The sequence below is a fragment of the Solea senegalensis genome, linkage group LG18 (genome assembly GCF_019176455.1).
Source record: "Solea senegalensis isolate Sse05_10M linkage group LG18, IFAPA_SoseM_1, whole genome shotgun sequence".
NCBI lineage: Eukaryota > Metazoa > Chordata > Actinopteri > Pleuronectiformes > Soleidae > Solea > Solea senegalensis.
Genome location: NC_058041.1, coordinates 5,992,420 through 6,016,246, shown reverse-complemented (window position 1 = coordinate 6,016,246; position 23,827 = coordinate 5,992,420). Strand labels below are relative to the sequence as shown.

At 40.3% G+C, this 23,827-nt stretch overlaps 2 protein-coding genes across 2 annotated transcripts; one reads left to right on the top strand and one right to left on the bottom strand.

The window, feature by feature from the left end:
- Positions 1-61: 61 nt before the first annotated feature.
- ipmkb (inositol polyphosphate multikinase b) lies at positions 62-18,178 on the bottom strand. Its single transcript, XM_044013404.1, has 7 exons — positions 17,277-18,178; positions 16,925-17,150; positions 11,137-11,222; positions 9,950-10,046; positions 9,541-9,713; positions 6,637-6,718; positions 62-6,141 (listed from the first exon to the last, which is right to left on the bottom strand). The coding sequence occupies exons 1-7, from the start codon at positions 17,304-17,306 to the stop codon at positions 5,324-5,326; spliced, it is 1,512 nt and encodes a 503-aa protein (XP_043869339.1). The 5' UTR covers positions 17,307-18,178; the 3' UTR covers positions 62-5,323.
- Positions 18,179-19,426: 1,248 nt separating this feature from the next.
- Positions 19,427-23,140, top strand: ube2d1b (ubiquitin-conjugating enzyme E2D 1b). The gene is made up of 7 exons (XM_044013406.1): positions 19,427-19,658; positions 20,478-20,541; positions 20,840-20,871; positions 21,546-21,623; positions 21,996-22,101; positions 22,245-22,338; positions 22,435-23,140. Exons 1-7 carry the CDS (start codon positions 19,635-19,637, stop codon positions 22,478-22,480), a joined length of 444 nt encoding a protein of 147 aa, XP_043869341.1. The 5' UTR covers positions 19,427-19,634; the 3' UTR covers positions 22,481-23,140.
- Positions 23,141-23,827: the final 687 nt, after the last annotated feature.

The following is a 23,827-nucleotide window of genomic DNA, read 5'->3' as shown; positions in this document are numbered from 1 at the left end:
TCTCTTGTTAATCCTAATGGACTCGTGGAAGAAAAAAAAACCAATGCATCTCACCAAACACTTTGATTAATATTTTTTATTGTTGAAAAAATAATGATTATCAGGTTTGTAGATGTCGAGGGACGTTCCTCTCGTAATGCACACTCATGAAGTTTTCTGCTCTGTTTCAGGCTCATTTAGAAGTCGTCATGTTAAATCCAGTATATTAAAAGTCAAACACTATCAAAACCCACACGGAGAAGTTTCCATGAAGAGGCTCAAAAGGGGGGGGGGTGGGGGCAGCAGATATCATCAACAGGTTTGGCTTAAATGATGACAACGCAAACAAACAGCATGCCATGTGCATTCACGCCGTTTGCTTTTTTAACACCACGCGTGGGTGGTTGTTCCACAGTCGCTCGTGCTTAACTGTGCATTTACACCTGAAATCAAATATCACATGAAGACACTTAAGTGGATCGAAAGTCATTACAAAGAAGGAAAAAGTGCGAGAGGATATCACAGCCAATCAGAATCAGAGATCTATGGGGGTTTTTTTTTGTTTTTTTTGGTAAAGCAACTGTATACGTCGACCATGTCTTTCATTAAATGTGTGTCCAGTGGGAAAGGGTGAGGGTTTTGGAAATGCAGCTCATCTCATGTTTGAGCTGGTGAGTGCAGCTTTTTGTTCAAAAGCAGCAACAAAACCGAAAGGCAAGTTATTCTGATTGGCTGAGAGGACACCAGTGTCTCATCACTATCCTCATCACTTTTTCTTCTTGGTCCACATTAAGGAACCAAACAGTTGGTCTTGCATATTTTAACCCATTCACATTACTGCGAGACATTTTCAACTCATCCCGCTCATGTCAAACGTTTCCGAGCAGCTACGTAGTGATTTTACGGTGTGAACTCGTTAAAAAGCTTTTTCATCGACCAATTGTGGAATAAAAATCTGTTTTACAAGAAATCCCTTGTGATGTTTCAAGGGGGTCTCAAGTCACTATATACATCATTTAAAAATAAATAATTTCTGAATTAAATAATGGCTATTTTTAAACGGCACACGGCATACTTTGAGAACAGCTCGCAGTGATGTGTAGAACACACTGTGATTAATGGTCTAGAATGTGTCACACCAGCTCAATGGTCCTTAAATGGAGAGCGACAGGTTAGGTTATTCTGCCGAGTACTTTTCCATAAACAGAAAACAAAGAACATGTTCCAGCCAGGACTTTGTTTGAAAGTCCTGAAGTCAAAGAATTATACTGAATATATATATATATGTATACATAGATATACTGTAAATCATGTTTGGACTTTTTTTTTCCTCGTCATGAAGAGAGCAGCTGAAATGTAAACAAAATGAGAACAGCATACGTTTGAAAGTATCACTGAAGATGATGAAGTCACAGGTTTGCTTTGACCTTCAAACGTTCAGTTTGCATATGGATTTTCGGTTGGAGAGAAGTCGGCAAAGCAGCGGCTGCAGCAGTTTTAAATCGACCTCTATTGGACTGATGCAGTACGCTGTACGTGTGTTAGTGTGGTGTGAGCCGATTTAATTGTTTCCAGTATGGGTAAAAGCCGCATCCAGAGGTTATACTGTACATTTCTGAAAGCAGTAGATGTTTAACTAAGTGTACAACAGTCCTGTCGTCCAAACATGCTGCATCCACAGTTTACACAACTCTTCAAATATTATTAAATTCATTGGCCGGTTTTGTTCCGTCAGGGTTTTATACATGTTTTCACCCATTTACAGCAAACTACATCATTTAAAAACAGATTTTTTTTAATTGTATGATGTATTTAATCTGTTGGCAATAGCCTTTAAATTGACATTCCATTGAATGGTACCATTGAATAGTTAATATTACTGTTATTAGAATTATTCAGTTCTGATAATTTAGGTATATTAAGAAGAAACCAGTGGCTGCATTAGAACTGCTTCAGTTGATTGGCGCTAACCATAAGAAATAAATGAGATTGACATGTATAAAAATAATAAACCCTTCTGTTCTTTTTAGATGGAAACTCAGCTTCCGTTTACACTTTTCAACATTCACTTTTTTTTTTTAAGAGGAAGCGTCTCGGGAACAGGAGTGGATATTTGCACAGATTCAAGGGAGTCCTAGTCAAACGATGCATTACTGGGAGTCACTTACTTAATAATACAGATTCATTCAACAATGCCCTGTACGCAAGTGCATGATATGATTGTGATAAGACATTAACAACAACAGACTAGAAACGGAGGAGAGATTCATAAAGCTGCCAGACTGATCAATAATCAATGTTTCAATACATGGAGACAATACACGGAGTCACGGACAGAGAAATAAGGCAGTGATTAATAACAACAAAAATTAAACCCCTAACTTCCGTTAATATCCCTTAAAAGACTCTTTAGCTTTCATATTGATTATTTCAGACAAAGTATCTAGTTTCATTTAAGAAAAATTACTTTTGGAAAAAAATATATAATATTCTAATAGTCTGCCGTCTCTTTTGGTTCAGAGACAAACCGTAATAAATTCAAATCAAAGATGAGGGTTTTCATGTTATGTATGGATATGCTGCAACAAAAAGAAAGATGTGCATATTATCGATTAAAATCAAATAAAAAGTGGGTTTGAGGCAAAGTGGGGGCAGTGAGACGTTGTTTTTTTTTGTTTTTTTAGCGTTGCATTTCCAAGTGGTTCCGCCGTTTGTGTAGAGACGGCAGAGCTTGGTCAGTAAAACGATACAGAAACTGTTCAGCATTTAAAGATGATAAACAAAAGAATTTAAAAAAAGATTATAAAGTCTGTAACATTAGTCCTGGAGAGTCTCGCGTTCATCACACTGGAAAGTAGAGTCCGACAGAGGTTAACCACACCACGTCACTCGGTAACTTTCTGTTTCTAGTGATTCTATTGAGATTAAAGGTGCATATTAAAGATGAACTTTAAAAAAAAAAAAATAATAATAATAATAATAATCGTATTACTACAAACCAGTGTGAATCTGCCTGTGACTCTTTACAATCCGTCTACCCAGGTTTTGTTGCACATGGACATTCCTCATCGGGACCATGACGTGTCAATCTGTACATGAAACATCTGCATAACTTAACAGGTTTGCTTATTAGTTGATTTCCCCCTCCCCAACACTTTCAGCTACACCACCGTCGTCATCTTGTGACACGACGACAAATCAATCTGTGCGACTGAAATCGAGAAATATTAAGACTCAAGCTGCTGTGTGATCTCTCCACAAGACTTAAAGGAATACTTCACTGATTAGCATTTAGCGTTGTATTACTAGAATAAGGGTAGTAGTTTGTTGTTCTTCCCAACCTCAGTTTCCCATGTGTCGAGAAATATCTTCATTCATTTTTTGTTACGTGCCCACACAGCGAAACTGCAACGCACTTTCAAGACCCATTCATAGGGGGACGGGACCTGTAAACAGTTTCCACCATCTTTGCTAACAGTTACGCTAACAGGACCAAGTATCGCTAACAAAGAAAATAATGAAGAATTTCAACTAGGAAACTGAGGTTTGGGAAGCACAATATTTCAAAAACACTACCTCTATTCTAGTAATACAAAGCTAAATGCAAATAGGTGAAGTATTCCTTTAAAAGAAAGAAGACAAATAACCAACAGCTTCCAGCTACAAGAGTTACACCGACGTCTATATGTAAAACTAGACGTGTCTAATCCGTGAAACCAGTCCTCTCATAACCACCACCACCCCAACACCACCCCAAAAATCATAACATAAAACCATTCAGTTGCTGTCTTTCGCTTTTTTTTTTTAGCAGCGGCTCAATCAGTAGAATCTCTTTAAAGCAGCAACGTCTCAAACATCACTTAAGCTACAATCTTTTTAAAAAGAAAAGAAAAAAAATCCTTGGAGAGAAGTCGTCACGCCAACCAATCGCAACACACGTCAAATCATCATCATCTATCCAGAATTGGGGCAGGAAACCGAGGGTCGTCGCCTAGCTACGCGTCAACTGTGTTACATTAAAATCATGAAATTACAAAGCAACTTGGTTATAGTAGACTGATGTCAAATGGGAAGCATGGGGGGGGAGAAAAAGAGCGGGCGATTTGGCAGCCGAACGTGTACGACGACAATTTAAAAACAGTGATGGTAAACAGAGATACAATGTGTGTAAAGGTCATCACAGGGTTAAGAGGATGAGATTAAGGTCAATCATGAGATAACGTAAGACTATCGTAAAACAATCATTTATAGCTGAATGACCACACAGCATGAGGATCATTATGAAGGACAATAGTAGTAAAATTAAAGTTTTTTTTTTTTTTCTTTCCTTTACAGTAAATTTACCTGAGTTAGTTACCTGTAGACAGTGGTTTTTTAAACAAAAACAGAAGCTGACTTAAACCTCCACGTCCTCCACAGACGACACACATGGGGGAAAGCCATTCTGCTCCCAATTTAGGGAGCGGGGACGCCAGGAAGTGAGTGAGAGAACATGTTAGGAGTGTTGTAGCCGAGTCAAGATTTTATACACTGGCGCAGACATTCCTAACTAGTACAGAATGCCTGCTACTTTGTACTGAGATGATGATCACTGTTGTTTTAAGTTCCTTTCATGCTCAGGTATGATCAGGGCCCATTAGAGTTTTATGTGCCAGTATCCTGCAATTACCTCTTGAGGCAGCAGAGGGCACTGCTCAGCAACAGATACACTGTGTTGCAATGGGTAGCTATAGGCCATGTTATTACAGCTAAATCAGTTAATCCTCCATCACAATAAAGGTAATCTTGTACTGCAATACTGGCGTACAGTACAAGGACACACTTAAAATAAAGTAGTGTGAGAAATGATGAGAAGAGAGAGATTTAGTGAGTGAAACAGCCGTAAACTCAACATAACACGGATGTTAAATTCTCTCTGGGAGGAACTGAGGTTGAAGTCAGGTTCTGTGGAGCTCGACCGAGCGTCACTAAATCATGCAGCTGACGATGTTGTGTTTAAGTACGGGCTTGTGACGCCTCCGTGGACTGATTATCGCAATGTAGTAGTGCTGCCGATCACAGGGATAACACAGCTGTCGGCCTCCAACGCGCGCGCACGCACACACACACACACACAGACAAAAATGACCGATGGACTGACCATGACAATCGGGTGAGATGATAAATGAGAATGATGATGCTTAAGATGTGGGTTTTTTTTCACGTCTATGATTCGCCCCTCTCTCCTCTGGAGGGGCTCTGTGTTTTTGAGAAGAGGAGGAGAAAGGTGAACAGGGAGGAGACAGTGGGGGTCGTCTGGGGCGGGACGACAGCTTCAAAGGGAGGAGTGTGGAGGGACCGCTTTTCAGGCAGCGTCACAGAGGATCTGCTCCAGCACTGTCAGCAGGTGTTTGAGGCCGTAGATGTAGCCGTGATCATGGCTCTGGCTTGGAAAAACGTGGGCAAAGTCGATCATCCTCACCTCCACCTCCGTGTCTCCTCCGTTCCCCTGTGTGGCATCATTGCCCTGTCCTTTTAGCTCCTCCTCTCCCCCCCTGGTGTGCTCTTCCCTCTCTCCGTCCACAACCTTCCCTTCCAGTTGTGATTTGTTACCGTTGCTGTTCGGTGGCTGCTCCGGCTCACCTGTTCGTTTCCATGCAGAATTGTCTTCCTGACACAGTACCGAGTTGTTCTCTCCAGTAACTGTCGTCTCCACAGCTTCACTGGCTCCACCGTTACCTTGCAGAGGACTCTTGGCACAGTGGTGGTGGCCCCCTTTCCTGTGGTTGGTGTAAATGGTGGCCAGGCTGTAATCCCAGGGCACCACCACCTGAATGTTGTTGTTGTTGTTCTCTGCCACCTCCTCTTTCAACGCCGCCCCTTCCTGTCTCACTTCCCCCTCTTCCCTCTGACAGCTGTCGACCACCGACGACAGCGTGGCGGTTTTCACCCCAGTCGGGCTGAGGGACGGGGTGCTGAGAAGGGAGGAAAGGGTGGAGGAGGAAGAGGAGGAGAAGGAGGAGGAAGCGGGGAGACCCTCGTAGACGAAGAGAAGGGAGCTGGCGTAGAAGGCCAGCTGCTGCTGGGACTCAAACCAGCGGAGGATTTGCTGGACCCGGTGGATGCTTGCTGACACTGCGTCCTTTCTCAGACAAACACCATTGTGGAAGAACTTAGCCAGACCTGGAGAAGAAGAGAGGAGTGTTGTCTTTAATCTTGTCTGTGATTGGACAGTCGTTGCAGTAGACCCGAGGGCTACTGCAATGACATAGTATGGGCGTAAAGCTCTATTTCTCTGCTATTTCTCTGCTTTCCAGTATCCATTCATCCATCTTCTACCGCTTTATCCTCCACATGAGGGTCGTGAGGGGTGCTGTACCAATCTCAGCTGCCACAGGGCAAAATATTGGGTACACCCTGGACAGATCTATAGTTTTTTTGTATTTTCTAGATATCGCAAACGGTCTAGGGAGTTACGGTAATTGTTTTATTGGAATGTTTCCTTATATTCATAGTTTAATTCGTGCTAAATCCTGGCCAGGGACAAAGACTGCAAATTAGGTGGCAACGCTAGACATCTTACATACTGTACATTACATTTTCCATTTTGTGGCAATGTTAGATGTATCGTCCCTGTTAAATAAACAACAAATAAATAAATACCTAAAACAGACATACCATCTTTAATAGTTTCTTTCACCAGTGCTCTCCCGTAGTGCTGGTCATAGGAGTCAAAAGAGTCACTGCACACTTTATATACCTGAAATACAAGGAAACGCATGCCGTTAGTATTTTTGGTCCTTGAAATAAAAGAATACAAAACACAATATTATTACATTAACTGTGTGTGAACCAGGAATGTGACAATGTCGCCCCCTCATGGACACCTCAGCTACACTCACACCTGCCTCCATCACATCACATGCATCAGCTATGATTGCAGCATGTTACGCTGTGAGGTTCATGAACCCATTATCAGATCTATAACCAAACAGTGCTATGCTATTTTAAGATGACACAGGTGTGTTTGTGTAATCTTTGCTATCTATTTTTATAATAACATCAACAGCCAGCAAATTTTCATTCACCTATTGCCCTAGTGCATGCTGGGAGAGTTTCAAAGACTGCATACATTGCATATAATACCTCAAATACACTAACTAATCTTGGATTCAAACTTTCAGAGTTATTAGGATCTGTTTAGCCAAAATAACTGCATGTTAACCTGAATTAAACCACATCTGAAGAACAGGACACTTGAAGCCACTGTGCAGAAACACAGGCTTCACAGTTTTATATTTAGACCTGCAAGATTCTTTCCTCAGCTGCACTTCACTTTATCACTTCCTTTCATCTTTCCCTCAGTTATCACTCAGTGCAGGAAAATCATTACCACTAATTAGTCTCCTCTCAGTCTAAACACACAAGTCAGAGAGATCAGTGTGTAAACTTTCCCAGCAGCTCAGTGCCAGGCTCCCCTGATCTGAGGCACAAACTAGTCTGACTTTACATAATCCTTTCTGGTTTTCAAGCATCTGATTTAAAGCGCAACAAAATTCAAACCCGCGGGACTCGATCTACTTACGACACCAAACAATGTACAGTATGTTAGTGTCACGTATACATTACTGAAGTGCCGCACTGCTCAAATACTGTCCCTTATGTAAAGTTTCAAGATACTCGGAATGTTGTCGGAGGCCTTTACAGAGTAAATGATGTGTATAAAAGATCATCTTTCCCTTCAGAACCTCTTTGTTTTCTGAATGTGTAAAAACAAGCGTCTCGTGCTCTATTTATACCAGTGTCTATCACACTACGTACTAAACAAGGAAAGAGGTTAGCGCTGCGGTTACTTGGTTGTTTGTTTTTTTTGTAGTGTTTTTGTCTGGCCTTGCCTACATTTTAAAATTCTTCATATTTCTATGTATGTGTTTGTAGGTCGGGTGCAATATTCATATCGTTTATTCCGTTGTTCAATTTCTGCTAATTATACGTGCTTTGTTAGCCGTTGGTTGTTTATTCAAGAAATAAACAAAGCATATTTAAGTTGATCCTCTGTGAACTGATTTCATGTATTTTCTTTGTCCACTGCATCCCTGTGGAAGCTATTTTGTCAAAATACGACTTTCTTACAGAACAGATTTGGTTTAAATGGGGAACAGTGATCAGGTCGAACTGTTATCTGCTGAGTAGTGATCATGCTAACTCTGTTTAAGGCATCAGCAGATTTGTTGGCCTATTGTTACCTCCACCAAGTGTCGCTTGATTTTAACAGGATTATCCAGAAACTGTTTACTGCGTACATTTGATTGAAGATAGGAACACGAACCATGAAAGACTTTAAAAATGAATCCATTTCATTTTTGGCCAATTCCAACAGTGTGGATACAGGCATGTGCTCTCATTTTGAGAAAAAACGTTTGGGAATACAGACACAAATACAATATCTATAAAGACTTTATTCTTCTTCTTCTTATTATTATTATTATTATTATTATTATTATTATTATTATTATTATTATTATTATTATTATTCCATTCTGAAGGAAAACACTCATTATTGTGCACAGTGACACAGCTATGGCATTCTTCATAGAGATCATCAAGCAAATATCAAGTCCACAGTATTTTCCCAAACAGTTTACAAAGGGCGGGGACGTCATAGAGCTGGTGCCCCAACACTGACTTGTCATTTACATTGAGCGTCTGCTTAGACAAACACGATGAGGCTCTCATGACAAACCATCAGTCAATAGGCTGTTTCCTTGTGTACACAAGGACTGGCAGGTCAAACACATGACTCACTTCCTCAAAACACAGCTTAATCACAATCTCCTCTACCACCTGAATCACACCCACATTTATACTCCTACTACTTCAGATAAATCCTTGGTAGTATGGACATCCGGGCCTGGATTATTTTATTCTATGGATTTATTTTTCTATAAACCACAACAATGATGGCATTAAATGGTTCTCACAAATGAATGATAATAATATGATTCATCCATCCATCTTCTACTGCTTTACCCTTCAGGGCCATGGGCTAATTTGATACATATTTGGGTTGTGTAGTTTAATTCTCGTTGCAGACAGGAAACCCCACAGCAGGAGATGACCGTAGTTTGTAATGGAAACTGATCACGCTGATAAAAAGGTTTTATTTTCAATTTGACCCTCTTCCTTTCCAAAAGATAAAATGCTCTTGTGCATTTTCCTGTCATCTATCTCTGTCATGTGGACAAGATAATGAGGCACTGACATGATGTGCGTGCGTGCATGCGTGTGTGCATGCTTGTATTTGTTACCGCCTCAGGACCTTTTCTGGCACAGTCGCTTACCTTAACAGGACCAAAACCTGGTCCTAATTACGTAGAACTTAATTTCTAAGGGGAACTGGTTAAGTTTGGGGCTAAGGTTGTGGATAATGCTTTGTTTACACGGTCCAAATGAATGGAAGTCAACTCAGCGTCCTCAGAAGAACAGCTGCGCAAACCCGTGCATGTTGCACATGTGTAGCGTAACGCCACAAACGCCGCTCAAGAGATTGAAGACCATTCCCGAAGAAGACGTCAAACTTACTCTCATGCCAAGGACCAGGAAGCCAATCTCCTCCATCAGTGGGTATTTTTTGATCTGCTGTTCCCGTTTCTCCTGCGAGGCGAACGGATCGTAACTCCGCTGGCCCAACTTCACATCCATAATGCAAGGCTTGACGAAACGGCGAGTCACGTCCTCCAGCTTCAGATACAGGTCTGAAACAGGAGAACATTAAATGATGCGATGGAGGTGGAAATTCACGTAACATTAGCATATGGTATCAGGAGTCTATTAGAGGTCGACATATCCATCCTGAGAAAGTAGAGAAATTAGGTTTAAGCTTGTGTTGGTTCAGTGTGAAATGAATCATGGTCACAGCTGAGGAGAGAAACATCTCACAGATGCATGCCAGCGATGGTTTGTTTATATTCTTTGGTGTCATGACTCTTACCCCTGGGGCTGTCTGGAGACGACCAGGCCCCGTAGTACTTTGGAAGGTGATTCTGCAGCTCCAAGAGACAGGGATCACAGCAGTCCTCTGCATACACCTGTGAGACATACACATATATAATATATTTAAAAACTATTCTCTTGAACAGCCATCACTATTTGCAGAAATCGGGACAAGAGTTTACGGCCTCAGTGGGATTTTATGAACTTGTATTCAAAAATATTGTCTCGTCTGGTTTCAAAAAGGACACGGCACTGGCTAAAGGGCAAAAACACAAGGCTTCAAAGCGGCAATTCACAAACCAGTGGGTGACATCACACTGGTTCGCCACTAGGCCACAGCTAATGTGGTTTTCATCAGTTAATCTAAAGCAGACGTTTGTTTAAAACCAGGGATCATCATCCCTCTCTCACACTGAAACAGCCAGAATCAGTGACTGTAGGATTCATTCATTCATTTATTTATTTTTATTCATGTATCAAGTATCAAAGTAGCTGTGGCTGCTTGTTTTTTATGTTGCTCAACAAATCAATAAATCAACAAAAAGGATCTAATCATTACTTTGTTCCCCCTTCTGGGAGCATTTTGTATTATAAACAACCCGATGCGTAAAATAAAATGCTATATCCTGTTTTATGCTCAACTCGCGGATGTTTTTTTCTACTTACAAGTGGAAAAAAAGTTTGACTTCCAAATGTAACCACACAACAGGCAGACATGATGTTATACGACTCCCTTTTGTTTGTATGGGAGTTGCTGAAAGGCTGACAGCACTGCTAAGCTCTAAAGCAAACACTGAGGCTCTGAGGCCAACACACTTTCCTGTGTGTAAATATCTAAACGGAACATCTGATCTTCAGCTATTAACTACAGCACACAACTAAAAATGACTGTGTCACTGAAGCTATTTCCATGACATGAACTCCTGAGTTTGCCGATCACATGTGGATAAAGGCAGCAGGAGAACGCTTAGGTGAACGGCGGCGAACGGGTCGAGTGTGCAGGAGGGTGGGACACTCACACAATCGCTCGCTGTGAATTTTCCAGAGATTTTCCCAGCTGTATGCTCACATGGGCTCACTTGGAGCATTTTCCAGAGCTTTGACTAAATGGGCTGGCAGGAAAAGTCTGGACTTCAGTGAAAGCGGCGTGTGATGTGTTAAGTAGCCCTAATGCATAGTTATTACCATGCTGTAAAACTGCATCTCTCGTGGACCTCTTGGTGGAGGCTGAAGCTGCTTCAAGACCGTTCCATCTGGATGCTGCAAAATGCCTGCATCAAACACAGAGACGGCACAAAATCAACACAAAGCAGGTGGGAAAAAAAGCCCAGTTTATTTACCATATCTGTGTTACAGTACTGAAGTAGAGGGGGGAAAAGTGTTTTCACACTCCTCATTTCATCCTATTACGGAGCAGGAAGTAAATTATTACAGTCAGTTCACCGAGTGTTCACGGCCTTCAACGCTGAGGTTAATGTTCAACGCCGAATCAATCATACGAGCTCACACAGCGGCAACAAATCAAGTAAAGATGGATAAAAAACAGTGGGAGAGGAAAGAGCAAAGGAAATCTGTCAGTTTGTGGTGATTTGCCACAGGAAAAATAATGAAAGGGAGGAGAATGAGAACATTAGCCTGCTTTCATTGTAGGAACTTTTCTCATTTACCCAGGAAAAACTTTCTCTCAACCCCAAACTTTCACCGAAAGAAATAACTTCTTGCGACTCAGCACTTTAAAGAATACTGGGACCACTAGAGGGGCAGGGACTTTAAGAAATACCTTTAAAGGAAGACGAAGAAAGAAGAACTTATTCATTTCGCCATCGGTCATTTCAAAAAATATGGAGCAAAAGAAAAGAACGCATGAGAAGTGGACGGACGATGAGGTCCAGGCTCTTTCCAGCTTATTTGAGTAGAGAGGTTCAGTAGGACTATTTTGTATTGTGTCGGTGACACAAAGCGGTCGAGTGTCGTTTTTCCGGGGTGCGGTTACGAGGTGCGGTGGAAACGCAAACCACACAAATTATCTGGAATTCTTATCCCACAGGTAAACAGGTTCCTGGTAATGTTGGTGGAAAAGGCTCTAATGAATGTGTCAATGAGAAAATGAAACAATTACTCAACACGTAAGCTTAAACAAAGAGTCAAATGTCACTCTGACAACATAATCTGACATCAATATTGGAACGGGGAAAACCAGGGCCTGTACGTATTTATCTATGTTACTAAATGAGAAAGGGAAATGTAAAGAGTTAGTAGTCGTTCAAATGTAAAAAGGCCCGGGTTGGTGGAGTCGTGTTCATTCCAGCAGGCCATATTAAGTAACTGATCTATGACTCGGGAGGATTCAGGCACCAAACTATCACACAGTGGTTTATAACACAATAAGACTGGGTTTGATTACCCTGGAAAATTACACCAATGTGTTGCGCCTGGTTGAACACCTTTGTATTATTTGCTCTGGGAAAGAGTTGAGACTTGTATTTTCTGGAAAGTGATTTTCTTCGACTCAAACTAAATTAGAGCTGAAACAATCACTCGATTTATGTATTATTAATCGATGACTAAATTAATCAGACTACTTTGACAAATGATTTGATAATCAAGCGTTTGTTTTTTTAAAAGATTTTCAGATTTTCCACTTCTTTGCTCCAAATTATTAAAACTGAATCATTTTGGAAGAAGACACTGATCAACATTTTATGGAGCAAACGATTAATCGAGAAAATAATCAACAAATAAATCAATTATGAAAATAATTGTTAGTTGCAGTCTAAAAAAAAATTAAGACATTGATATTATATTGAGTATTAAATTCTATATATGACACAGAAGCTTTTATTGTACTTGCAATTTTAAGTGCTGGCAGAATAATGTATATTAATTTAGATCCTATATGTGTTATGTACTGAAATGGCATAATTAAGTACTTGGTATCAGGACCAAAATGTAAAAAGTACTCATCCTCTGACGCATCTCTGATTTGAAGATGCCACCTTAGACTCATTACTAGTGGAACAATCAATAATGAAAGCAGTTGTTAAGTTGGAGTACTAGGCTGAAGGCGGCACACAGAAGGTAGGATATAGTGTGAGGCAGAGAAATCAGTGCATTCCTGCATTAGCGTGACATTTCATTTTGAGTAGGAGAGTCTATTTAAGATCAAACATAAACTCAGCTCCCTCTACAAGCCCATTTGCAGTGTAGAAAGACAGATGATGAGTCTCCGGTTACATCCTCACACGCAAACCACAGCTGATTACAGATGGACTCAAAGATGCTGCGGTGGAAGGGATCAGTCTGCTCTTTGGCAACATCGCTCTACTTTCCCTCCAAGAACACAAAAGCGAAAACACACAAAAAAACACACGGCAAAATACAAAGCCAAAAAGCTACAAGCGGCACGATAAAAGGTGGGGGCGAGCTAGTGACGCGAGCATGAGGGTGAACATCTGTCCTGTGTCTGTAAAGTCATCATCCTCAAATCCGGAGATGAAACAGCGAGGGCGGCGTCATCCTCTCAGTCTCTCCCTCCGCCTCTGCAGACTGCGTACCACCAAACCAGCTTTGCATCCACTCCGAGAGCCACATTAAAGCAGCTCATAAGCACCGCACTGTCCATCATCAGTCCAACACACCACTTCAAGCACAAAGTAATTGTCCGCACCAGAGGTGTCGTGAAAGCAGCTCCACTGATGCCTCTGTGTTTACATGGCTTGTGTTTTTGAAGTCTCTTCTTAAAGTGTACGTTGTGTGGAAAAGGAAAGAGACTCTAAGTATAAAAGTTGATGTTCAGACATGGTTACGTGAGTAAAGTTGAGTGAAATGAGTCTCCAGACCAGTGTAGACAGCTGGACTGATTCACATTCTGCTCAGAGAACTTCTATTAATATTAAAAAATGCACACACTCATATTATCATCGTTTGTTTTGAGCGTGGCTTATTATACAAAATGAGTTGCACATGTCTTTGCATTCAAATCAGCATTTTGGCAACAGGCTGGTGACTCATCCAGGATGTCCAGTGACTCTCACCCTCAATATTGGCTCCAGTTATCCTCAGAGCATAAGCAGAAACTGTCCGTGTGCCTTGTTTACTTGTCGTTTACACAATATCTGTAGTATCACTACAGTGTCATTGAAATTGTAGTTAAAACAACAGTAGATATGTGTGATTCATGTCACTCCATCAGTCTGTGGATGAGTCGGCCAGGAGCGAAAATATTAGATCGCTGCTGAGGCTGCAGGTTACAAAACTGTCATTTGAGTAAGAGATTTAATGACTTACTATCCACACACACACACACACACACTCTGTCAGCTGACCTGACTGACGACATGGCGGTGTGTGATGCAGAAACCTCATGAAAATGCCATGATTAAGAAAAAATAAATACATAAAAAAAGAGGAAGATAACTCCCTATATTTGTTATCTTTTATGACTGTGTTCAGTACGTGATTATCGTAAAAAAATCTGCATGAGACAGTTGCATTGACGGTTTAATTGGAAGTTTACTTTTGCTAACGCTGAATTATTAAAAAAAACGGACGGATTTATGATCAATCCATTTTACTGCTTCATGACAAAAGTAAGCAGATGGTTGGTCCTGGGCGCACTAAGGTGGAAGCACTCGATCACCCGCCCGCTGCTTCACATTTACGACTTAACTAGACTTTCACCTTTGCTTATGTGTCTTGCATCAGACTCTTGGACTACATTACACATTATCTAAACACACACACACACACACACACACCAACAGAGCGTTTGTGGAAAAACACAATTCAAATATGCAGATTAATTTTCCTGATTGGTGTCGAGTAATCTCGCCACAATCCTCAGCAAATAATATTACGTCTGTGTGTCAACTACAGGGTCTGTGACTGTAACTAAATATCGTTTAATCAAATTCACAACACAGAAAGTATCCAAAAGTGTGTCAATAATATAAAAAAAAATATTAAAAAAAAGAGTATGTTAGCCGAGTAGTGCCCAAGGGAAGCAGTGGGAGCGGGATCATTTTCAGGCAGCTGCAATTCAAGCTCAACTGGATTCCAGTACTTGTTCTACAACTGTCATGGAGATGGCTGAATGAGTCTCATTACTGTGTCAATATGCGTTTGGTTTTTTTAGTTTCGACTTACAGAGCCTGTGCGTTAATGATTATTTGCTACCGAGCTCAAAGAGGCACTGAGATAACCATTCCACAGAACTGTCAAAATACACTCTGCCATTGCTTGAATCAATGATTCCCTGTGCTTTCATTTGAGAGTGGAGACGACAGAGACTCTTAATGATCACACTGTGAGGTCACAAAATACAACGTTTACATCAGCAGCTATGGGGATTAGGTAAATTGGACACTCTCAATTGACTGTAGGTGAGAGTGGATGGTTGTTTGTCTCTATAAGTGTCCCTGAGATGGACTGGCGAACTGTCCAGGATGTCCCCCGCCTATCGGCCTATGTCAGCTGAGAGCCCGCGACCCTTATGTAAAGGATAAAGCGTTAGAAGATGAATGGGTGGATGAATGACAACAACATGCATCTGTTTTAACCTTTCAGGTGCATTTTTTTTGAGTTGACACACTTTGTGTGGATCGTTTAAAACGTCATGGAATGCATTTTTGCAGCGGCTCTGTGATCAACTTGATTACAGATTGTTTACAGATTTGTTATGGTTACTGAAATGACACGTCTTTGCACACACTGCTTTTCCAGAACAACAGTAACCTCTTGTTTACAGTGCCCAAACATTTAAAAACGGGCCTTAAATACACAACCGCAAGCGAGATCACATAATTGTCAGCTTATCTCTGCAGGATGCACACGACGCTCAAATTTTAAAAGGATACCGCGCTACCGTGCACAAACACGGATTGAACCACGGCTACTGACTTTAGTTGATGCAAGCCTGTGTATCTCATATGGAATTAAATGTACAAATGTGCATGTGTGTCATGTCATGTCATGTGCAGACCTGTTCTGACTCTGTCAACATGTGCACCAAAAGCAGAGATTCCTTCTAATTACACCAAAAAGTGTGTGCACCATCGCAGGTGAAACATTAACTTTTCACCGCAGATGTTATGTGGATGGACAGGTGTGTCCTCTGTCCAACAGCAGAGGCACTTTTTTTTCTTCTTCTTCTTCAGGACGTTGCAGTTCTTTGAGGTAATTGACTGGGGAGCAATGACTCATCCATCCAAGACTGTACTGAAATACCAGTGACTGGCTATCACGCACAATCAGTTCAGCTCAATATCTTGCCTAATAATAAAACAGCGGAGTTCACAAATCCTCACACACCGGGCAATGAAATCTAACCCACATATGACTGTGTGATGTATGACGGGATTAGAAGCACAGATGAATCTGTGTTGATTAAAAATCTGAGGTCAGCCGATATGGGTTTTCCTGTGGCCAATCTTTAGAAATCAGAGCAGTTTTCTGTTTTCCCTCCCATGTGATATGACAGTTTAATCTAAACTAAAAATTAAGTACAAGAAACAGAAATATAGATAATAAAAAACTAAATGTTCAACAAATGTTTGGATGTAGGAGCAAATAAGCAAGTTTCTAGGCACAAAAATGTGTAAACCTAAACATTTAAAAGAAATCAATGTTGATGATGACAATGATTTAAAAATTAAAGGTCTATCAAATTCTAGGTCCATTACTATCTACATTCTGGTTGAGGATGCATCAGAGACGGCAAACACAACTATAATCTCACCATCTTTCACACACACAAACTTCTCTAAATGTCTTAGTGGAGAAACTGACTGGAGGACTAACTTCTAACTCTCACTTTCCAGTGAAACTGTTTCAAATGCAGTCAAACGTAGGCGTGATGACGAGCAAGAACACATTCACTGAGCAGGTTTTCATAACAGGTTCCGTGGAGGGAGGAAGTTTCTGGTGACACTGGCAGGTAGAGTGAGGAAAGAGTTCTGCTGTCCAGTTCACTTACCCACTTTATCCACTCCATACTTGTGGCCGGCCACCTGATGTGACAGCGGGACGCAGCCGTTCAGATGAGCCTGGCCTTGTTGCCCCGTCGTCGGCCGCTGGCTGCTCTTCTCTTTCGCGGGGGGGCTGCCGGAGATCCGCGGGGTCAGGTTTACCCCAACAGCGGCTGAGCTGGGGTTCAGCTCCAGTCTACCGAGAGCTAGAGATGGCTCCATCATTACTTGATGCTGAGTTGTTGACATTTGATTTAAAAAAAAATGGGAAAATGGTCAAAGCCCTGTGAAAAACTGAACACTCGTAAAATAAGCAGTCGATGTGACAGTATTGATTAACATGCTGTTAAACCAACTAACTGTTAGGGCGTTAGGTTGAGAAGCCCTCATGGAGATGGTCCAGTCCAGGCGAAACCAGCACAGAATCCTTGGTCGTGTTCGTCGTTTTCGTCTGACGACGGCGACAACCGCGGTGACAGACGGCAGCAGCACCGTCGTGGCTCCCGCTGTGGCCGGTAGTGAAGCAGGGCTCCCGAAGCAGTACCGATTCACTGATATTCATATCTTGAACAGCAGCATAAATACATCCTGGCCACATCCCCCTAACTACCACTATCAAGCAAAAACGGCATGGACATAAACTACTTCCGTTTTAGTTTTTCAAAATATAACACATTGGCGCTAATTCCGAGTTCGACTGCAAATTTTAAGTGGCAACATTATGTAACTAACTTAAGACAAAATTTACTGTTTTGTCTGCTTGCTTAATTGCCGTAGTCCACACATAATATATTCGCTCCACAATAAAAACGAATACAATATGTGCGAATATTGTGAAGGCAACACAATCCAACTTCCGGCCCAAACCTTGCCCAAGTAGAGTCAACCTGACATAGCTCCACTTCTTCACTCGAGAAGTAAAGACTGTTCATGTGAGGACGAATCCAGGCGTGATTATCCAGATCCGGTCAACCCGAGCAGACACACGCGCCGAACTTAGACAGCGAAACCCCCGGCCTGCACCACAACGCGACTCAGTCCAGATTCTTATAGATAATGCGTCGATGCTGTTAAAGCGCCACAAATCACAGGGCGAAGGGTGGCTGCACACTTGCCGTAAAACCCGTCTTCAACACGAAGGTCCGCGCGTTGAGGATGGTCAAAAAAACAGAACAATTTTGTTCTGGAATCCATGGTAGTGGAGGAGTCGTCCACACTACTAACATATCCAGGTCAGTGTGGGCGGCTGCTTCCCTACGTAACGAACAACGCCCAGAGCTGCCCACACCTTTCCCACACTGTTGCAAAACACACATTTTGTACGTTTACGGCAGCGCCTGTGTTTAGCACAGAGGAATTAGCTTTATGAAGACAGGAGCACTACAGACCTATTCCTCGCTGAACAATCTCCCATGTAGGTAAGCTGTAGAAAATACATATAAAGTAGGGACAGTTCAGGGTTTTTGTTTCAGAATATGACACTCCTCTAGTGGCAAAAATAAGTCAATTTGAATGTAAGTCTATGAGAAAATGAGCCCACTTAAAGTAATCATTTTCCTTGATAGTTTCAGGTCTTGTTCAATAGACCATGATGTCAAATGAGACTGTAACGTTTACTTATTCCTGGTATTCCCCACATATAAATGAATTACCATCATGGCAATCTTAAAATATAAGCTTTTCAGTGACATCTTAATCCAACTAACCAGAGGAATGTATGTAATACAAAGTATTTCATTCTGACATCCTTTAATCAGATGAGTCCATGTCCCTAGGTGCACTGACAATTACACTTATCTGTTGGAAAGTGTATACTATCACTATAATTGGACTTCAAGTCTGATAAACACAAACGCAGAGCAAAACATTAGGGGTAAGTAAACAGATTGCAGCTCTGTTTACAGTGGGAGATGCTTGTTCATATCCAAATAATGTGTTGTTATGTCTGCATCTGCCTTATAAACTCAGTTCCACGTAAATTATATGTATTGAGTTAGTTCAGTGTAGAGGTCCAAAATGTGCTACAGTCATAAATTTATTCTTAATTGTAATAAACGTGTACTTTCACATGGGAAGGAAACAGGAATGTTGTATCATAAATGTGTTTTATCGTGAAAGACAAGTGTTGCATTAATGCTGTTTTTTCTCTTAATTTTATTAAATTAAACCTGATTTTTGACAATATATCTCACAAATCATTGGAAGCAAAATTTTAAATTTGGTTTTAAATTAGCAGCACGTATACCCATATTTTTTAAAAAAAATATATACTAAAGTATTTTTTATTATAGCCATTGGTGCTGTTTTTGAAAAATGAAAGTAGTCTCAGAAAAATACAACATCTACTGCACCTAGCTTCACATACAGTACACCAGAAATTCACCAAGTGTTCTGCGAAGTGAAAATAAAAAGAAAAAAGTAGTACTTCCATAAGTGTACATTAAACTATACAACACAAAGATCACAGGATTGCGATGATTAAAACGGCAGGTGCATGTCAGCTCTGAAGCAGAACTTCTTCGAACTACGTTTCCCATGATCCACTTCAAAGGACCAACCGTCGTAAACTGAAGAGGGCGGTTACAAAGGCGTCTTACCAAAACAAACACCACCACACATTCAAGAAGAAGAGGAATATAATAAACCCACTTCTGCAGCAATACTTGTGAACGTCAAAATAACTCGAAGTGACCGCAGGAGTGAACCACACTGGTCAATATGGCACAGAAAAGAATACAGAAGGTATGTTTCACCCGCGGGCGTTTTCATATGTCAGCTAATGGCAACGAATCACCCACCAGAATCCAGTATCTTAGGGTGTACTATTATTATTATTATTATTGTTATTATTATTAACAACAACAAAACCGCCACCGTTGCCCCTGCGTGTAAACAACCTCCTGTGACAATCTCTGTAACATTTTGTCCTTAAATCATGCGTTGACACCCCCCACAAGACTCACTACTACAACTGTAAAGTTTCACGCTAGCGTGCTACAAGCTAGCTACGTATGTAGATTGGAGATTGAAGTTCCAAATATTTATTGCCGTAAATTTGCAATCTTCGTGAAAATGGTGGTCTATATTAACCGTAAACTCGACAGGTCTGTTGGTACGACAGGGCGACGAGGTATGACAGAAAACGCACACATAAACGGACCACTAAGAGAGCTATGAGTGTTGGTTGAGCTTTATCAATTGCAGTAAATCTTAAAACACAAAAATACCTGGCTGGTCTTGGACGCTTTGACCCTGTTAACATGTCAGTCATGTTTAGTCAAAGTGGATTAAAGGCATATAATTCTGCCATAGTTTGGCACACTTATTACGGTCGGGCTGGATAATAAAATAGTTCATTTCAGTTTTATTGCCAGACCGAGGTCCATTCAAGTAAAAACAACAAACAAAAGAAAACAAGATTAGGGGAAGAATAGTACCTACAAATACAATCATAATATTGTTTATGCATTTTTCTTTGAAGTAATGTAGTTTAATAGAATCTTTTCTTTGTTTATTTTTGACCTGAGTAACTAACTGTAGTGTTTCTGTTGTGTTGAGCAGGAGCTACAGGACCTGCAGAGAGACCCTCTTGTGAATTGCTCTGCAGGACCAGCAGGGGATGACAGTGAGTTGTATACACACTCAAACACACAAATTGTACTGTATCATATTGCCAGCATATTGTTGTCCAATGTATGGTTTGTAGTAGCTTGCTGATGATCTGGAATAAACAATATGGAGTAAAGGTATAACTTGCTTCTGCCTTTAACAGGCTATTTGAAAGTGTCTCTGAAAAATGAAAAATGTTCTATTCTTATACCTGTGATATTTCTGGACAGTGGGAGGAAGTGGAGATGCATGGACATCTTAAATTCATTGTGACATGTACAGCTTACATTCTTCTGTGCTTTTCCATTTTCCAGTGTTTAACTGGACAGCGACCATAATGGGTCCGGTGAGTGTCATGTCATCACTTAAGTCTCAGTCATCTCATGCCTGTGCTTCACTTTCGACTGTTTTGCACCACTTGTCAAAAATTTCAAAACATATTGTTTGTGTCCAGCTTGGCTGAGAATAAATCAGTTCAAATTAAAAAAAACAAGGACTCATTGATCCTTTTAAACTGAATTCAATCTTAACTTTATACTCATTCACCATCTGAACACACTTGTCCTCCACCTTGGTCCAGTGCCACTGCAGAATTCATTGAACCTGAAACATTCAGGTTAAAACTTGTTTCAGGCCATATATTGATCAGTCCACCCAGTAGATAAATGTATTCTACCTAGAGAAGGACAGCCTTTAGAGCAAAGTCACAAGCAAACAGCACAGCATTGTGGCTTTTTTCCCCTCCTCTTTGGATCAAAATCTAAACTGAACAGCATGTGCAAACTAATACACTGCCTTTTTTATTTTTTTTAATTGTGACATAATTTTGATCTGACATATGTTGAATGGTCTGTATTTAGGTATATGTATATATATATATGTATACATATCACTTTTCTTGTCTTGATGACCACTCAAAGCTGCTTTACACTACGGGTTTTGCAATTCATGCCCAAATTCATCCAGAGCATCTTTGTGCAGCACATTTTTCAGATAAATGTCTTCATGTCTTTCCACCAGACTGACAGTCCTTACCAAGGAGGAGTTTTCTTTCTCACAATCAACTTCCCTACAGACTACCCATTCAAGCCACCCATGGTAATAAGCTATTACTCCACACATTGTCCTGTCAATCTGTGGACTGTATAATGGCAGTGGTGCGGTCAGAAACCTCATTGTGACAACTTTTCCTGTTTATTAAATCATTTGAAGGATATTAAACTCAAGGGGTTGTACTGTACATTGGTGATTTTGACTGTGGAAATAGCATGTAGGGTACTGGTTTGCAAAACTTGCTATATTATTTGCTAACTGGTTCTTGCCATTTGAAAACGCCATACAGTTCTTACTCTATTGTTAAAAACCTCAAATTTAAGCACAGATATGTATTTTGTGTCTGTTACTTGATGTAAAATGTAATGTGTTGGAGCTCAGCAACTGTGGAAGTAGCCTCTCTGCTTATTTTTTTAGGTATCATTTACAACAAAGATCTATCATCCAAATATTAATAGCAACGGAAGTATCTGTTTGGACATTCTGCGATCACAGTGGTCTCCAGCATTGACGGTATCTAAAGGTAGTCACAATCTCTGTTGCTCTCATGACATTTTTAAATATTCCTAATGCATTTAATATTTTCTGTTAAGCAGTTTAATCTGCTGTGTTATATGATGCAGATAAATACCTTTGTCGATGTTAACTAATGTCTCTTGATTCCAGTTTTATTGTCCATATGTTCATTGCTTTGCGATCCAAACCCTGATGATCCCTTAGTTTCAGACATAGCGACGGTCTACAAGAGTAACAGAGATGAGTGAGTGTACACACATGCTCGGGTGATTCTCTGTTTCTTTTCGGCTCATATCATCATCAACATCGGGTGACTATTCTTCTCTATTCTCTTTTTCAGATACAACAGATTAGCAAAAGAATGGACCCAAAAATATGCCTCATGAAGAAAATAACATCAGAGAGAAGAGGAAAAACATGCTGATTTAGCATGTTGTTTTTTTTGCATCCAGGACATTTTATTTATACAATTTTACAACATTCTTTATTTGCGAGTAAAACTAGTGACATGTATGACACAAATCAAAGCAACAAGACAGCAGCTGAGTAACAGAGCAACATGCTGATCAAACATGCTGCTCAATAACTGGAAAATCCCAGCTTCAGTCTCAGCTGGAGTCATTAAAGCCACTTGGAAACACATTTAACCATTGAGCATTGAAGCCTGAATACCAAATATTTAAGCCGCTGATTCTAACATGTCTGTAGAACATACATACATATATTTCATGTTGATGTCTTTCATATCTTGTTGCAATGAATGAATGAATACTGAATAAAAGATTGGCGTAAATTAGAGCAAATACAAGTTATGTATTACTCTGTTCTTCCTTTATTATAATTGTAAAAAATGAATCCACTCAAACTTGTGTACCCGAGGGTTGAATCTATTCTGCTTAAGTTGTCTGTATGCTATATTATCTATGCCATAGAGTGGGTTAAAAAAAAATCCTGTTTTATGTTCCTGTGTAAATAGTCTCACTTGTGTCTGAGTTCTTTGTGGCACTTTTTTGTACTGAATTAAAGAATGGTACTTTTTAAATTGCTTTCATGGTTGTGCTCAATCTTTAATCACATTGCTTGATGTGTGAAGGTAGCTTTGTGTCTTAATATTATTTATCTTTATCCACTGTGTTGTTTAATGTGGTCGACTGGACGCTTTGAACAGCAACGTTGACATGCTTTCAGCGTTGACAGATCTTGCGAGAGAAACAAGCAACCGGGCCTTTGAAAACAAGCCCAAAACATGGGACTACAAGTGTGACTTAAACCAGCTCTTAACACATATTTCACATTATAAAACAGATGACATAATAACATTTGCAAATCAATTTAGAATGTTGTACCAAGTACATTATATACCTCTGATAATTACACTTTGAGCACACACAAATATAATCCTGAATTCACAAATGAATTATTGCTTTTTGTGTGCTCATCTTCCTTTTGTCTTTTAGTCCCAGGACTTCAAACAATGTCATAAAATAGAATTAAACAAAGATTTTCCCTCTTTCAGTTTAAATAAATATTTCACCAATAAAGACAGACAGTATAAAATGACTTCAGCCAGGACATGTAGATAAGAGTCAAAACAGGGACTAAGAAACAGGTGAAATTGCAGATAAACTAAATGTGTAAAATTTGTTATTCCACATCCGAGTTGGAAGAAGACCGTGCTTCTGATTGGCTGTACCCTCCAACCTTAACCAATCACCTTTCTCCTTACTGAGGAA

Bases quoted from the DNA above. Each gene is read 5' to 3' on its own strand.
- ipmkb (XM_044013404.1), bottom strand. From the start codon at position 17,306: ATGAGGGCTTCTCAACCTAACGCCCTAACA. The intron at 11,223-16,924 runs GTAAGTGAACTG...TGTTTGATGCAG, and splicing joins GTATGGAGTGGATAAAGTGG to GCATTTTGCAGCATCCAGAT. The intron at 9,714-9,949 runs GTAAGAGTCATG...CTCCTGTTTCAG, and splicing joins GTCTCCAGACAGCCCCAGGG to ACCTGTATCTGAAGCTGGAG.
- ube2d1b (XM_044013406.1), top strand. From the start codon at position 19,635: ATGGCACAGAAAAGAATACAGAAG. The intron at 21,624-21,995 runs GTAATAAGCTAT...TTATTTTTTTAG, and splicing joins ACCCATTCAAGCCACCCATG to GTATCATTTACAACAAAGAT. The intron at 22,339-22,434 runs GTGAGTGTACAC...TCTCTTTTTCAG, and splicing joins TACAAGAGTAACAGAGATGA to ATACAACAGATTAGCAAAAG.